This window comes from Symsagittifera roscoffensis, chromosome 4 (genome assembly GCF_963678635.1).
Source record: "Symsagittifera roscoffensis chromosome 4, txSymRosc1.1, whole genome shotgun sequence".
NCBI classification, from domain to species: domain Eukaryota; kingdom Metazoa; phylum Xenacoelomorpha; order Acoela; family Convolutidae; genus Symsagittifera; species Symsagittifera roscoffensis.
This window is the reverse complement of record NC_087065.1, coordinates 26,019,904-26,035,405: the sequence shown is the minus strand read 5'-3', so window position 1 is coordinate 26,035,405 and position 15,502 is coordinate 26,019,904. Positions and strand designations below refer to the sequence as shown.

Sequence of the window (15,502 nt, the reverse complement as noted above, 5' to 3'; positions counted from 1 at the left end):
GTTTGAACTGCATCTTGTAATTCCCTATTATAAACAGAAGTTGGTTCGTCTTTTCGTCATTGAGAGTTATTTGTTCGTATTGGTCTGAACGCTCTACATTTGGAAAAAAGTAAATTATATTTTGCTCGTTAGTAAATTAGATTTAGAGACTTGGCGACCAGAATTTGAAAGTTTCAGAATGAAAAAACCGAACATTAGGAATTTTTTTTTCCAGAATTCAGAAATAACCTAGCTTCAGAAAATTGCACACCAGACAGCCCATAATAAGCCAACTTCTGTTCAGAAACCAAATTAGAAAACAGAGGCCAAGCTGCGCTTCGCGAAGACTTGTGAGAACACGACCAAAAAGCAGCTCTATGAAATAAGAAAAAGTAGAATAAAGCCTCGAATTAGCAGAAACTCGACTACGTGTCGGTTTCGAATCTGCGACCTAGCAAATTTGGGTCTGACGCACTAACCACTCAGCCAGGGATGCTTAAAATCCCCAAAAACTAGCTCCAAATACAAAAAGACACAATTTTGGGTGTAATAAAAAGCGAAATTATGTATAAATTACGCATTTCAAAAAAAAATTGCGGGATACATTGAGTTGGAAAATTTCTGAAATAGAGCTTTTTATCATTAAACTACTATTTGAAACGAATAACTTTTTTCGGTTCATTTGATGAATTAAAACTGCATCAGCTGTGTTAACTTTTTAGTAATCAAATCTCAAAGCATATATGATATTAGACTGCTACCGCAGCCTACCGATTCAAAAGTTCTACCAAAGTTAGCACTTTTATTTGCGACTTAACTTGGAAAAAATTCGTACTAATACACTTTGCTTCGCAAGTGTAGATAGTATTTTAAGAAAATCCATGCTCTGTTTAACCATGTCATGAAAAAAATCGGCCAAAATTTGAAAACAAATGGTTCTGTTCAGAAACAAAGATTTGTTAGGTATACGGGTTGTCAATCAGTTGAAGATGAATTGAACTTTTAATGAAAGAACCTGATAGCGGCTGGAGACAGTGGTTGTGAGAAAAGAAATAACATTGAATGATTTTCTGAAGGATGAACTTTGCAGCATGGTTGCATCTCTGAGGCATTTCAAAAAAATTAAAACAAGAGCTTGACTTAATTCATTAAGTACTCGTTGCCATCATAAACAAAGAGCGACAAGAAATCTGAATGTGTTGCTCTCAATTTCAAACGACATTAAATCATTTACCGCACTTACAGCTCATAGGCCCACCAAAGGAGCAAAGGGATTTACAGGACATCTGGATATAACATGGCAGATAAAAATACGCCAATGCCTATTTAATAAGCGTCTTCTATGCACTTTTTTGAAATTATTGTAGCAACCTCTGTGCCGCTCCAGAAGAAGTTTTTGGCCACTAAGAAACTCACGTAATATCGCCGAAATTTTTGGCCCGGGTTGCTTATCAATAAATTTTGTACGCTTTTGAGAATTCGCCAACTAAGCTCCGACCCATTTTGAAATTTTTCACGCAAAAGTGGGTGCTTATAAGCCGTGAAATACGATGGTTAGTAAATAAAACTACTCGCAAATCGGCAATGCTAAATTATAGTGTTCTCCACAGTTGAACAGATTTCTATGGTAGACCAAAGTGATTGGTGGATTTGATTTCTGATCTTCTCCAATCAGCATAGACTTATTTGAGGCAGCTTGTACGATTTCAATCGGGCGACTCAAATGGTTACTCATGGCAGTGATTTCCATGTGACCTGCCCATTCGTGATTCGTTTTTATTTTGTCACAGTACTCGGCAAATGTTCTCGCCTCGCTGTTGTTGTCCTCGGGATCGAAGAAAGCAGCGTACTCGCTCTCGCGACTCATCAAAAATTCGGATACTGTGTTTCTGAGGTCATCTACAGTCTAAAAAAATTTTCGTTTACTGTTACAATATCTTTTCTGCCAGCAAATTTGAAATTTTTTTCGAAAAACGAATTTTCGAAAACGAAATCACCTATATAAACAGCACTGACATGGAAGAGGGGGAAAAGCTGGGACAGACTGTGCCAAATCAAAACGATTTTCTAGTAACAAACTCCAGATTGTCTCGAAATAACATTTAAAAAAGTTCTGACACCGCAGAATTTTTGATAAGGAGCTTTTTGGTGTTTTAAGCACGGAAAAATAGGTTGACTCCTGAACCAGAAAAAAATCTGGCTCCGGAGTTTAATGCAGGGGCGGATTTAGGGGGGGGGGGTAGCGTCCCCCCCCCCTAAATCCGCCCCTGCATTAAACTCCGGAGCCAGATTTTTTCCCCTTTGTATTATTTTGAGATATCCATTTTTGGTTACGGACCCTAAAATGTTTCTAAAGGCGCCTTTGCACCAATATATACTAATTTTGAGCGGGAGCGCGCGCCGAAAAAACGCAATTTTTTTGTTTAAAATTTTCAAAAAAGCCCCCTTTTTTGGCCTATCTTTTTTCATAATTTTGCCTGCGGCGCAGAAATTTCGGCCAAAACAGGGTCTTTGTTGTGCTTTGGAAGCTCAGAAAATCAATTTGGTCGACCTAAAAGGTTGACAAAATTTTGAAATCCCCCACCCCCCCCCCCCCCCCCCCCCGAGAAAATCCTAGATCCGCCCCTGGTTTAATGTACAAAAAGGACACAGTCTTTTTCAAGAGCTAACCACTAACCGGTACTGCTGAATACGCATCATCGTCTGTTTTTTCCTCGCTCTTCAAGTGTTTCTGAATGGCGTGATAGAAGCAGTCCCCATCTGCAGGTACTTGAACTAACTGCAAGCTCCTCGAGGTCAGGACACCAACAAGCTCCTTCAGCTCGGCATCTGCTACCTTGTTCGATCTCTCAACTGCTTCAGACTGCAATTTCTACATTCCAACAAACATTTTGACATGTTATGGGAAAATCGCGCCCAAGGACGGGATAAATTGAATGTAAAACATGGAAGCCAAAACAAAAATCATCAATTGGCAGATTTAAAGATGACAAAAAAAACAATTATGAGAGACAAATCATGCACAAATCATTTTCAAAGACAGAGAATAAGGGAAGGAGCTCAATGGCTGCTCGAACGATTTTTGAATCCGTTTGAAAATTGGTTTAACCACTCGCAACTAGAACAACACAATTTATGGGAATGGACTGAAAAAGTTTGCTGCCTCTCTTTTGAAGCAGAAATTAAATTTTCAAAGAAAAAAGATAATGCATGATCATTGAACCTTCAAACTTAACAAAATATATCACAGAGGCGAAGCTGAGCTTCGCGCCAGTTGCGATACAAATTTGATTAAAATCAAACGGAAGAATTTGAAGAAAAAAATCGTTTTGTCAATAAAAAAATTGTCAAAAAAAGTTAAAAATCCAAAAAACATTAAATTACCCCCTCGAAAGACTCACAGGAACCTTGTTTCACTAACCCAACGATGCAAGGTGAAGTCACTAAGCCAATTAGATATAAACCGCACAGCCGAAAACAAATAAAAGGAACAAAACGGCATTGAACCAAAACGGAGTTGGTAGATTTAAACTAAAAAAAAAAAAACACAAAAGGCGAAGGGAAGCTGCGCATTACTTGCAGTACAACAAAAAAAATCAAAAAAACATAAGAAGTAGAAAAAATTAAATAATGAAAAAAAAATGTAGGTCTACAAAATTTAAATTTTCTCGTGTCTCGCTAGAAGTCTCTATTCTAGGGAAACATGCCATACATTTGAGTACTAAATTAGCAAAGGAAAACAATTTACGACGAGGAAACAAAGCAGACAATCTTTGAGCAGACACAAGTTGAGCCGAAAAAATAAAATGTTATAAAATTTCAGTCCCACTCTTGCACTTGCAGCTACAAAGAAATTTCCTGGAAGCGCAAGAAAAATCCGTGATGTGAAAAATAAGCCGACAACAGTTGAGCAGACAAAAGAACAACCGCAATTCAATTTTACCGAAACAAATCAATTGCATACATATTGAAAAAAGTGCAAAGGCGACAGCGTTCTCTAGACCAAGTGAAAACGAAACTGGAAAATCATAAGCTTTGAATAATAAAGCAAGAAAGATTTGTAAGAAAAATTGTTTATAGGAAATAAAATCAAGTTTCCGATAACATTATACTTGCTCCCGCAAGTGTAAAAATAAATAGAACGGGTATTTGAAAAGCAAACATGCTCAAAATATGTCTGTTGCTAGACAAAAAGAGATTTGAGAAAATGGTTTAGTGATTTAGTAAACAAGTTGTTGACAAGAATAGGTGGTATACGCTAAGATTTGATAACGCTTGCTAATCGCAAACACAATCATGGCATACTTAACACAGAGGCGAAGTTGCACTTCGCATACACAAGCAAAAATATGACCGATAATGCTACTGGAAAAAACTGAATGAGTAAAGCTTTAAGTCTACAAAATTTCTTAAGTGACGCGAGCCAATTATGAGTCCACATAATTGCTAAGTGACGCAAGCCAATTATGGCGCATTAGCAGTACCAGTCAATTTGAAAAAAAAATTACCAACTAACATGCCTCAATTCATTGAGCGGACGCATTTTAACTAGTATACGAAAAAGTTCATTAAAAACATCCGACCTGCCCAGTTTCGAACGCTCTTATTTTGTTGCGAGTCTCCTTATCTACCTCTACGCTACAAATCCATGATACCTTGAAGCTAGAGTGCTATTTGTAATATTATAGTCTGTGTTAATTTCCTTAGCATTGGCTTTACTTAATAGCCGGTTATTGATCAAAATGAACATTTTTAAAATTAACTCTGATATTTGTGAATTAGGTTGAAAAAAAAGAGAGTTCATACTATCACACCATTTTTGCTTGTAAATTAATTTATTGCAGATTATTAAACAGAGCAATACGAAAATTAAAACAATTTTTATTAACACAGGCGAATCTGCACTTCGCAAACACTTGCGCGACACGGCCAAAAAGCAGCTTTCGAGCTTTTTATGTTTGTACTGCTGTTTGAAACAAATAACTTTTTTCGGTTCTTTTGATGAATTAAAAATGCATCAACTGTGTTAACTTTACTAATCAATTGTTAAAGCACATATGACATTATACAGCTGCAGCAGCCTATCGTTCAAAGTGCCATGAAAGTAGCACTTTTAATTGCGACTTAGGTTGGAAAAAAGAAGGTTAGTACTAATACACTCGACTCGCTTCGCAAGTGTAACAAAAACTAAAATTCCGCAAAAATCTAGTAACTCAATTACCTCCACCAATGGGGCTTTAGAAATGGCATTCAGGTATTTAGAAGAAATCTGAGCCTTCAAATAAGTTTGGACCAAAATGTGCAACTTTATGTGCTAAGCTGAATTAAAATGTGCAAGTTTTATCAATATTTTTGAAATGAGACTTAAGCCCAACTTTTCGAAGTTCAAGCACTACTTGGATAACTTCAAACAATTTTTTTTTTGTTATTCTGTCAGATAAATAAAAAAAAGAAACGTTTTTTTTTTGCTTATTTTTAAAAGTTTCTCTTAGATTACTGAAGTCAAAATATTCTGGGCCATTTGCGCAGTGACACGCTATCCTTATTTAGATGAGATTTGAGTTTGGACTATTGGTTTGAAATACCTGTTTTTCAAGTCTCTCTTGGTGGGCTTTCTCGGCCTTCTCTCTCCTCTTTTGCGCCTTGCCACCTTTCTTCTTCTGCTGTTGGTAGCTAAAAGATCCCGCCCTCGAGCCCCCATTGCACTGTGCGTCATCATCTTCATCGTCCCCCACATACTCCGAGTTGTTCAAACTCTGAGATGCTCGAACACTCAAATCAACCGAAGCGTCTCGACTTCTCTCCTCGTTAATGTCTCCTTCGATTTCCTTTTTAATTCCGCTGCTAGGCAACCCTTTGGAATCGATCGCAAAAGACGACAATGAATACTGCAAGTCATCCAACTCGCGATCTTGTTTCACTTTCAGATCGCGTTCCAAGATGGATATTCGCTCTTGTAATGTGCTTTTCTCTTTCTTCGGACAAGTTTTCCTGAGATTGTAAATGGTGGACTGAAGTTGTTTTTTCTCTTGCTTGTGTCTGTTGCGTAATGTCTCCACCGGGTCATTTTCTACATCTGCCTCCGCGCCTGAATCCGACATCCGGGAAAAAAATCACGTGACTGGAAAGGGGGCGTAAACTAATTTTTCATTCACAAGTATCAACTCCGAAAAGTGGAGTTAGCTCACAAAATTACATCATACCATGCAGTTAATTCAAATATGATTTTCATCCTTGTCTGAAATGCAACACTTTTCAAGAAATTTTAAATGCTTATGTTAAAAAAAGCTTTCAGTTTCATTTAAACTCATGATAAGAATGTAAGATCATTTAGATTGATGAACAGAAAAGATGAAGGTTGAGAAAAAAAATCCGTTGAAACATTTTTTTCAGTTTTTTGCACAGATAAATGTGGTCGGACCCTAATCGGAATAGCTTAAATAGCAAAATTGTTATTATTCAATTAATTTCTGCTTGCGTATTTATGTTTAGTTCAGTTTAATTGAAACTATTGATTATAGGTCATTTCTGACGACCGAGTCAATTGTCAATCAAATGAAAACAAGTACCTTTCCCTTTCAATATTACGCATATCTTTGGCTCAGATCCAATTAAGTTGATCGATTGGTCAAATAAACCAAATTTTCATAAAAACTTTGTCCTGAAGTCAGAAGCGATTGAGATTTTCATATGGATTCTAAATAAATATGATCAAAACGCAGACACTTGCTCAGCCCCAGGGTGAAACAACTTACTGTTGCAGCCCGGGTAATAACGGGCACTCTCTTAATTTAAAAAAAACTCAAGAAAAAATATATTCCTGAGATTTAATTTCACCATATTTTAAAGACTCGCGGCACTTCGCACATTTTTCTAACTCTTGGTCCACATCTGGTGCGATAAAATTTGATTAGTTTTGCATTTTCAGCAATAAATCACAAATTAGAAGATGTGAGAATTGAGAGTTAGTGAAGTCGCAAATTTTATTTTTATTGCCGCTGTCCCGGAGCTCGACGATGCTCAACTGTCCGGCTCAGAAGCAAGTCGATTGTTTGCATTGTTTTCAATTGTTTCGTCAATAAAACTTTGTTTAATTCGCCAAAGCTGTCGTAAAACTTCTGTTCGATGGTTTATACACACCTGAAGCTAAATACCTGAACAGCCAGTAAAAAAGTGTGAAAAATCACAGATAAAATTAGCCAAAAACACGATTTTTTACTGCTTTTCTTTCTTTCTCGACGAATATTAGTTTCACACTTACTTCGCTTAATCAAGCCACTTCTAAACAATTAAGTGCTCATTTAATTGTTACATGTATTCGTTACATATATTGTTTTTTTGTCAGGTAACTATTTATCACAATTGATGAAAACACCAATGGGCTCGATAAGGCAAAACATTGACAAAAATTTATAGGATCTGATAGCGAGACATTCCAAATCACTTTTACACTGGCCACTTGAATAAATAAGCGTCATCAATGACAGGCTGAGTCTCTCAAAGCTCGGCTTTCAGGCTCATCAGAAGCGCCATGACCAACTTGAGATTGCTTCTTTGCCTCTTTATTTCCCTTACCAGGTAAGCCTTTGACTGAATAAACAAATTTCTTAAAGGCCAAATTGAAATCCAAGCAACCGAGTTTGAATTTACTAATGAGCCAATTAAAAAATCATTTAAAAACTAATTTAAAAACACCAGTCAGGAGTAGCTGGCTACGTACAGCGTAGCTGGCTGGCACAAACAAACTTTCGGCGATTCAACCTTAGATAACTATCTTTTTTGCCAACATATTCAGGAGTAACAACAGGAGTAACCCTTGCAGAAGGTACGATGACCGTAACGATGTAAAACTAGGATGGCTGGAATACGAGGACTGCTAAAATAAGGATAAATTCAAAAATTTCTTTCAGCGCCAAAAAGAATTGTCCAAATTTTGGGGATTTAGACCTTTTGCACCATTTGTACTTTCCATCTTTCCATATTGTAGTAATTGGCTGATTTTTATTTTCAAGTAATTTGAATTAAAGTTAAAAATGAAATCTAATTAGAACCGCGAAGATCAACTTTTGTGACTTTTCTCAAAAAAATGATAAATCACTTTGTTCATTAACTTATTAAACTGGAATATTTTACTAGTTAAAGATAAGAAAATAGGTGTCTCAGTTGAAATCAATCTTCGCTCCAACTTTTTTGCTCACCAATTTTTATTGGAAGGATTTTGGATCCCGGCCACATCAGCTGTAGTCGATTGATGCTTCATTTAAAAAATTATTCTAAGCAATTAATACTATTGGCTTATCTCAACAAAAACTTTCAGTGTCGAGAAAAACGTTTTAGCTTTTCATGTTGTTAGTACTATTCTTGTAGATACCGCGTATACCTACTTCAATTTTGAGTTACCTATAAAGAGCAAAAAAACAATATCAAAATAAGTTTGCTGTTTTAAATTGTTTTGATGTTTTAATTGTTTGTTTGTGGGTTTAGTGTAAGGAAAATTTATGATGTTAAGCCCAAAAACAAACGATAAAAAACGAAATTTTTTTTTTATAAGTGATCATTCGAAAGCTGTAGACAAAGAGTCAATGCAAAGATAGAGCAGGTGAGTATGCATGCACACAGGGGTTTAGGCGGGGTTTCTATGGGTACCCGTTTTGAAAACCGATGAAGAGATTTTTGAGAAAAAAAAATTTTAAATAAAACTGATAAAATTTTGCAAAGCGTCTCCAAAAAAAAGTAAAATAAAAAACGCAATCCCATATAATTTCATAAAACCTAGGCTCTTTTCCAGTCCCCCCTTGAATTTTGAAAAGTCGTCATTCTTAAAAGTCGTCAAAATTTAACGTTGTCATAAAGCAATGAAATTTTTGCGTGGTGAACAAATCGACAATTCTGAACAGATTTGTTCTTCATACTTTACAGCGTAACATCACGCATTTAGCCGTAAAAAAACGTAAAACAAACATAATACTCGGTGTTTTGAAAGGCGGGACTGGAAAAGAGCCGAAACCTATTTTCATCTAGGCAGGAATTTTCAAGCAGGAATTCTAGGCAAATATGCCAAGCAAGACAATTTAAATGCAAGACATCTTAAATTCAAATTAGCGACTGAAAAAATCCTTACGAAGCGGAAACAAGGCCAACAATCTTTGAGCAGACACCAGTTGAGCCGAGAAAAAACAGATTTTGGAACAAAAACTTCAAAAAGTTCCAAGTCCCCCCTGAAACTACCCTGAAGTAACTAGTATCCACCCAGTAGTTAAATTAAATTTTCATGAAATTGAGCAAGTTAGCTGACTGAGCAAGTGATTCATTTTGTGCTATTAAACAAGCTATTAAGCCAAAACAAGTCTATATTCCGATTTGATGACGCTTGCTTCAACGATTTGATATAGATTTTTCAAGCAGGTATAAGATGTCTCCTATGATTTATCTGTGCTATGAAAAATTACCCAATTAACTTCGCCTACTTCAATTGAGCTCAGAAAAATGACCATTAGCCCAAAATATCGAATTGTTATGCTCATTTATGCAGTCTGAAATCTAACAACAGAGACGAATTTGCAAACAAGCAAAACTAAAGAACCTTCCTTGAAAAGAACATTGAACCTTCCTTGCTTGAAACTGAACATTTAAAAAATTTGCAATCGATGGCGTAATAGAGGCGTTTGTACGATATGAAAGATTTCCTGGTGTCGACAGATCCTGAGATAAATCACCTGTGCTGATTTTTCGCAAAGTTATTGGGGTTTGAAAATTGTCAATTTGAACAAGTTGGGATAATTATATATATTCTGTATAGAAACCGACTTGAAATTGAACTCGGATCAATTGAGCAATCTCCCCCCCCATTCTCGCGTGGGGGGGGGGGGGGGGGGAGATAGCTCAATAGGTACTTGAGACATGTTTATAACCACTTGAAAATAGTTTGAATGACATGAAATCATAAAACATATTTTCCAACGAAAATGGAAAGCCAAAATTTACGATGAAAAAGCTCCAAAGTTTCATTTAGATTGAAAAAAGAATCAATAAAACATGCATAAAAAGCGACTTTTTTCTTTCTTAAATTGACAAAAAAAATTTTGCGAACAATATTAAGGTGCTGCGGAGAACCGTTTTTGCTATTCAGATACAAGGCTAAAGCACCATCCCTGGTAAATTGCTTTCTTCGATAAGGCTATGGTTGCCTAAACAAAATTTTGCAAAAAAAAAACCATTTTTTTTCATAAATTTCGATTTTTTTCAAAATTTTTCTCGATACTCATGTAAGAAAAACTTCATTCGGTCAATTGATTGCGTGCTATAAACACATCATCCATCTACTTGCGTTTGCTGACGTCTTTTTGTAGAGTTTATTCGTTTTTGCTGGGGGGGGGAGATAGCTCAATTGGTCATTACGGGGGAGAGATTGCTCAATTGATCCTTGAACTCAGACAAGCCATTCAGAGCGGGTGCAGCAACTTGCATGTGTGCCGCTTAGCATGCGCAAATAAAGTAATTACTCACTTTGATGCGGCGTGCATCAGTTCAAGTAGGAAATGTGAGTAAGCAAACTCAGTTCTATTGCTATTGCTCTAATCTAATAGCCGCATGCTAAGCGGCACGCATGCTAGTAGGCCGGTCCTCGAATTGGGTCTAGGACAAGCCGACGGGACTTCAGGCCGAAGGGACTTCAGGCCAAAAATTGAACTTTACAAGCACCTCAAATCATTATTTTTTCATCTGTAAAACGTTGTTTTTCAAAATCTTAGGCTAGTTTAGTCCATAATAAGCGTTATTTATGACAATGAAACACTTAGGATTGGCATCCAATAATAATATCAGCCGGTTTTTGAAATGCATAAATTATAAATAAGAAAATTACCTTCAACCTTGTTTTATTTTTCAACTTTCCTAAACATCATTTGGAGGTTTAAATTTTATGAAAATGCTAATAATTAAGATCCTGAAAATGAGAAATTCTTTAAAGAAGTTTTCAAATTAACCTTACTTCATGACTTAATGAGAAAACTTTCGGCTTGAAGTCCCTAATTTTACGATTCGGCTTGAATTCCCGTCGGCTGGATGTCCGGTACCCCCTCGAATTATCTCAGGATATTCCGACCTTATGACATCCCTATCTTTTATAAGGTGCAAACGCTTTTATTATGCTGCTTTCGAACATAATTATTTTTAAAATCTTACGTCGCAACACTTCCCGTTGCACCAAAAAATGATACTCATCAGAGGTTTGAGGAAGGGGGTTGCAAAAACCAGCCATTGGAGGATGCAGTAACTGAGTAGCGTATTCATGGGAAAACTATTTAATGACGAGCCAGGACAGCAAATCACCGCGTTCTGGGTGATTAAAACAAACCGTTATAGGCATTCGAATGGAGGCTTCAACCAGTTTAACGATCCAACACCACGCGAGCAAATCACCTTCCTAAACGTGGGTGAACAATGGCCCAGCAACAAACATGAGCTCGATCTCATCCACCCGCGAGTTCCTATTCTCGGGCCCGAGGACGACAGGTACCATGAGATGGTGTCTCCGAGCTCAATCTACATTGTAGACATACCACTCGGCAGGGATCAGTGGAGCAATGAGAGGTACTGGATAAAGCCAAAAGATCGCGAGATGCATCAAAATGACTACGAGCATCACCAGACGCTAATGCAGCCGGTATACCAAATTTTCTTTATATTCTTGAAACTTTACCCCATATTAGGAACAAACTCTTTTCTATAAAGGTAAATCCTAGGAGGCGCTGAAGATCTGAAAATCTCTTGAACACATCTCAAATAAAACAAAAGAGGTGCGATGTTATTAAAAACTAAAGAAGAATAGCCGGTTACTGTGCAAGTAGCACATATGTTCCGAACATAGTCTTATAAAAAATAAAACAAGTTTTTTTTTCAAATTAGAGTCGTTTTTTTTTCAACGTACTATGATAGAAGGAGCTGTACGAAAAACTAGAGATTAGGCATATTCAACAGTTTTGCAGATTAATGACTAAAAAACAAAAAAAAAACTTTTTTGCAGTTTTTTGATTCCAAAAAGGCGCTAACGTTACTTGAGTAAAACTAAAACTTCACGATTTAAATTGGGCTATTGCAAGTTTTGAAGCCATTGAAATACGCTATTGTAAGCCTGTTCTCCCGCTTTATTCGCTCGAATTCAGTCGAAAAGTCAAAAATTTCAATCCGATTTTTCTCGACACGGAGAACATTTTTTTTTGAAATTTTCAAATGTCGCTCGAATGACGACTGTAAGGGCTTCAATATGATATATCACCCAAATGATTATTTGTGGTAGCTGATTTTGCGTGGAAAACAAAAAAAAAGAAAATCTAAAACACCGGAATACAAAGTTCCTGCCCATTTTTTCAAATGGTCGGAACAAAAACTCTTAGCCCAAAACAGCGACCTGAGATAGATGCAATGCGTAGAAACTATGAATACATATGTCCGAAGTTTATCCTGTAAACAAAAAGAAACAAAAACATTCAAGTTAACTTGGACTATTATCTAATTAGAAGCATACGAATTGACTTTCAAAAGAAATGTGTCGAAAACGTGTCGTTCAAATGTATTTTTGATTTGATGGAAACTTGGTTCCAGAACCTTGACCGCGAACTGACCAAACTGGCACTGTGGGTGTACAACGAGTGGAAGGGACAAGTTCGCATCCAGATCACCAAAGCATGGCAGAGAAACTGCCAGAAGATAATGCTGGAAGTTCTTCATTGCGAAGGGAGAGCAGTGGATATCCAGTTGTATCACAATTACGATCCGGAGACATATGGGCTGGTTGCTGGCATGGCCACAAAGTCTGGGTTCCATTTCGTGAAAAGAGAAACGCCGTTCTCTATACATCTTTCAATTGGATATGGTAACTATACAAAGCAGTGTATTATACACGTTAAGCAACAGATTGCATGCAATAATCCATTTTGTTATATGCAATATTCGACAATTAATTTACTCGTATTGAAACAAAAAAGTTCTAAGGCTCGCATTTTGGCAAAATTTACGTGTTTTTGATCAAAGAGTTTGAAAGTTGCTCAAAAACGTCACATTATATTTTTTAAAAATAACGTGGAAGACGAAAAAGTTTGGTAAAACGAAGTATTTTTTTATGCGTTATACGGATTTTTATACTATTATACGAAAGACCAGTGTTATACGACAATAAACTGATACAGAAAGGCAACCAAACCAGCCGTAATTGGTTGCAATAGCTTTTTTAGAGCAGCAGATTCCTCTATAAAATAAAGCTGCAGCACATTTATTTGGACATAGGTTTGGAGTTAAGAAAGTCATTTCAGTCGACCCTGAAAAATTCTTTTTTGGAGAAAAAATCTAAACCAAAAAATAAGCAGGGAGGCGAAGCGGAGGTTCGCCTCCGTGTAAATCACAGACACATCATCACTAACTAGACGACAAAGTTGAGACGAAGGCGAAAGCTTTCACGTCGAATAAAAAACATAGCCAACAGACAGTTAAAAAACAGTCATGGACGCAAGGAAAAAAAAATTTAAAAAAATCAACTTTAGAATTTCAAAGTAAAAAAAAGATGGCCTTAAATTATTTAGAAACTCCAAGATCAAGTTATGATTGACACTTTTTTGATAAAAATAACCCAATTTGAGAAAACTGGATCAATCGGTAAAATTTTTATTTCGCTGGGAAGTGTGATAATAAAACTCAACTTTCGAAACTAGAAGTCGATAAATTTTTTCGTAACATTTACACTTTCGCTGTTCGATAGCGGAGTTTGCCTTCCTTTTAACAAAAGAAATGAAGTGAACTTGAAAAAATCAAAAACCAAACCGAGGAAACTCAAATTTTAGCGTGAACAATTTTTAAGACTTTTCCTGAAAAAAAAAACAGACAAAAAATCACCAAGACCTATATGAGAGTATTTACTATCTTCGTGATTCTTAAAAAGTTTCGTTTCTGTTTCTGTCAGAAAAATGAGACCGAGAACATTTCAATTCATTCAAAAAGAGCATCAACCAAACTAACAATTGCATTTACAACCGTTCTAAGATTAACTGTAGCTTAACAATATCTGAAGGTAAAATCGATGGCTTTCTGATGTAATCGAATGAAATGCTTCTCGACAAAGAGCGTGATAGGAAGTTTACTTCAGCTTCTTCTTGACTCGGAGGTCGCTCGAATGTCCGCACTTCTTCTTTCGGCAGTTGGTAGCCCTGGGCGGTAGTCTAGCATAACACTTTCGGCAGATCATCTTGTCGCAGTTGTATTTTTGAGCCAGAATCTTCAGAGAGGGCTCAATTACTCCTCCCCTTAGACGCAGCACCAAGTGCAGAGTGCTCTCTTTTTGGATGTTGTAATCCGACAATGTTCGGCCTGTAAAACACGAAATTCTGTTTTGAAAACACCCGGTAAAATTTTACAATTTGCAGTAAAGCTTTGGTGCCCACACAACCACTTCACATAAAATTCTAGGCGCTTGGAGTCCCTTGCGTTTTTTAACACTATTTTTAAAGTGTGATCACTACACATCTCTTCGCAAAACCAAAACTTAAAATCCTTTGAAAGGCGTTAAAGAAAATGTCCTACCATCCTCCAGCTGTTTTCCGGCGAAGATGAGTCGCTGCTGGTCCGGTGGGATTCCCTCTTTGTCCTGAATCTTAGCCTTGACATTATCAATGGTGTCCGAGGGCTCGACCTCCAGGGTAATAGTCTTACCAGTGAGAGTCTTCACAAAAATCTGCATTTTGATTGTATTTTATCCACGTGGCAACAATTCACACAAATCTGAAAAAAGGAACAATTTTTTTTCAGAATAAACGAATCACAACTTCGCACGCTTAAAAAATCAAATACTTTGGTATAGCTATTGTTCAAATCAAATCTAATCGAGGTCTCTTTTTTCAGAAAGACCCGACCAGAGCAAGGGAAGACTTTCATGCTTCCCGTCTACTTCACTGGTTCTCCTTCCGAACGGAGAGCAGAAACTTCTGTCTGAACTAAATAAAGGCGACCGAATTCTAACGTGGGACGAACACAACCAGATGACAGTTTCTACTACATTCTTGTCATGGCTTCACAAAGACATCAACCAGACGTCTTATTTCTTGGAAATAACTCATGAACATGGCACTATTACTGTCACGCCTGAACATTACATCTTCTTGTATAACGGGAATCAGATATTCGCGGGACAACTTTCAGTTGGCGCATCAATTCGTTTTTTCGACCAAAGAGGTGGAAGCGTCCAGTCAAAAATTATATCTTTAGAAGGGAAACGATTTAACGGCGTCTACGCTCCTCTAACTAACGACGGAAACTTGATTGTTGACAGAGTGCTATTTTCGAATTATGCTATCGTTTCCAAATCGTCTTTTGGTCGAATTGCTTTATTCCCGTTCACCCATATATTACCACAATCTGTGATAAATGATGCAATTGTGAAAATCTATGTTGAAAATCTTTATCAATTCGTAAATATGTTCTTCGATCACTTAATTTAAACATAAATCAGATGCCCCTTTTCTTCAGATCAGATACC

At 36.8% G+C, this 15,502-nt stretch overlaps 4 protein-coding genes across 6 annotated transcripts in view; 1 reads left to right on the top strand and 3 right to left on the bottom strand.

Annotated features, from left to right (window-relative positions):
* LOC134843953 (NADH-ubiquinone oxidoreductase 49 kDa subunit-like) overlaps positions 1 to 1,313 on the bottom strand; it is a 286,758-nt gene extending 285,445 nt beyond the window's left edge. For all 3 annotated transcript variants that reach the window (XM_063860332.1, XM_063860331.1, XM_063860334.1), the window contains exon 1: positions 1,302 to 1,313. The gene's annotated coding sequence lies outside the window, so the exon portion shown is untranslated. The remainder of the gene's footprint in view (positions 1 to 1,301) is intronic.
* Positions 1,302 to 6,213, bottom strand: LOC134843956 (deubiquitinase OTUD6B-like). The gene is made up of 3 exons (XM_063860338.1): positions 5,565 to 6,213; positions 2,657 to 2,851; positions 1,302 to 1,885 (listed from the first exon to the last, which is right to left on the bottom strand). The coding sequence occupies exons 1-3, from the start codon at positions 6,078 to 6,080 to the stop codon at positions 1,547 to 1,549; spliced, it is 1,050 nt and encodes a 349-aa protein (XP_063716408.1). The 5' UTR covers positions 6,081 to 6,213; the 3' UTR covers positions 1,302 to 1,546.
* Positions 6,214 to 6,889: 676 nt separating this feature from the next.
* On the top strand, positions 6,890 to 15,464 carry LOC134844811 (desert hedgehog protein A-like). The gene is made up of 4 exons (XM_063861626.1): positions 6,890 to 7,557; positions 11,344 to 11,644; positions 12,583 to 12,853; positions 14,869 to 15,464. The coding sequence occupies exons 1-4, from the start codon at positions 7,511 to 7,513 to the stop codon at positions 15,462 to 15,464; spliced, it is 1,215 nt and encodes a 404-aa protein (XP_063717696.1). The 5' UTR covers positions 6,890 to 7,510.
* The window catches only part of LOC134843958 (ubiquitin), a 260,316-nt gene continuing 258,752 nt past the window's right edge, over positions 13,939 to 15,502 (bottom strand). Inside the window, exons 2-3 of the mRNA XM_063860340.1 lie at positions 14,551 to 14,750; positions 13,939 to 14,337 (exon numbers count right to left, since the gene is read on the bottom strand). Of these exons, the coding sequence (XP_063716410.1) occupies positions 14,108 to 14,337; positions 14,551 to 14,707 (387 nt within the window). The 5' untranslated portion in view covers positions 14,708 to 14,750 and the 3' untranslated portion in view covers positions 13,939 to 14,107. The remainder of the gene's footprint in view (positions 14,338 to 14,550; positions 14,751 to 15,502) is intronic.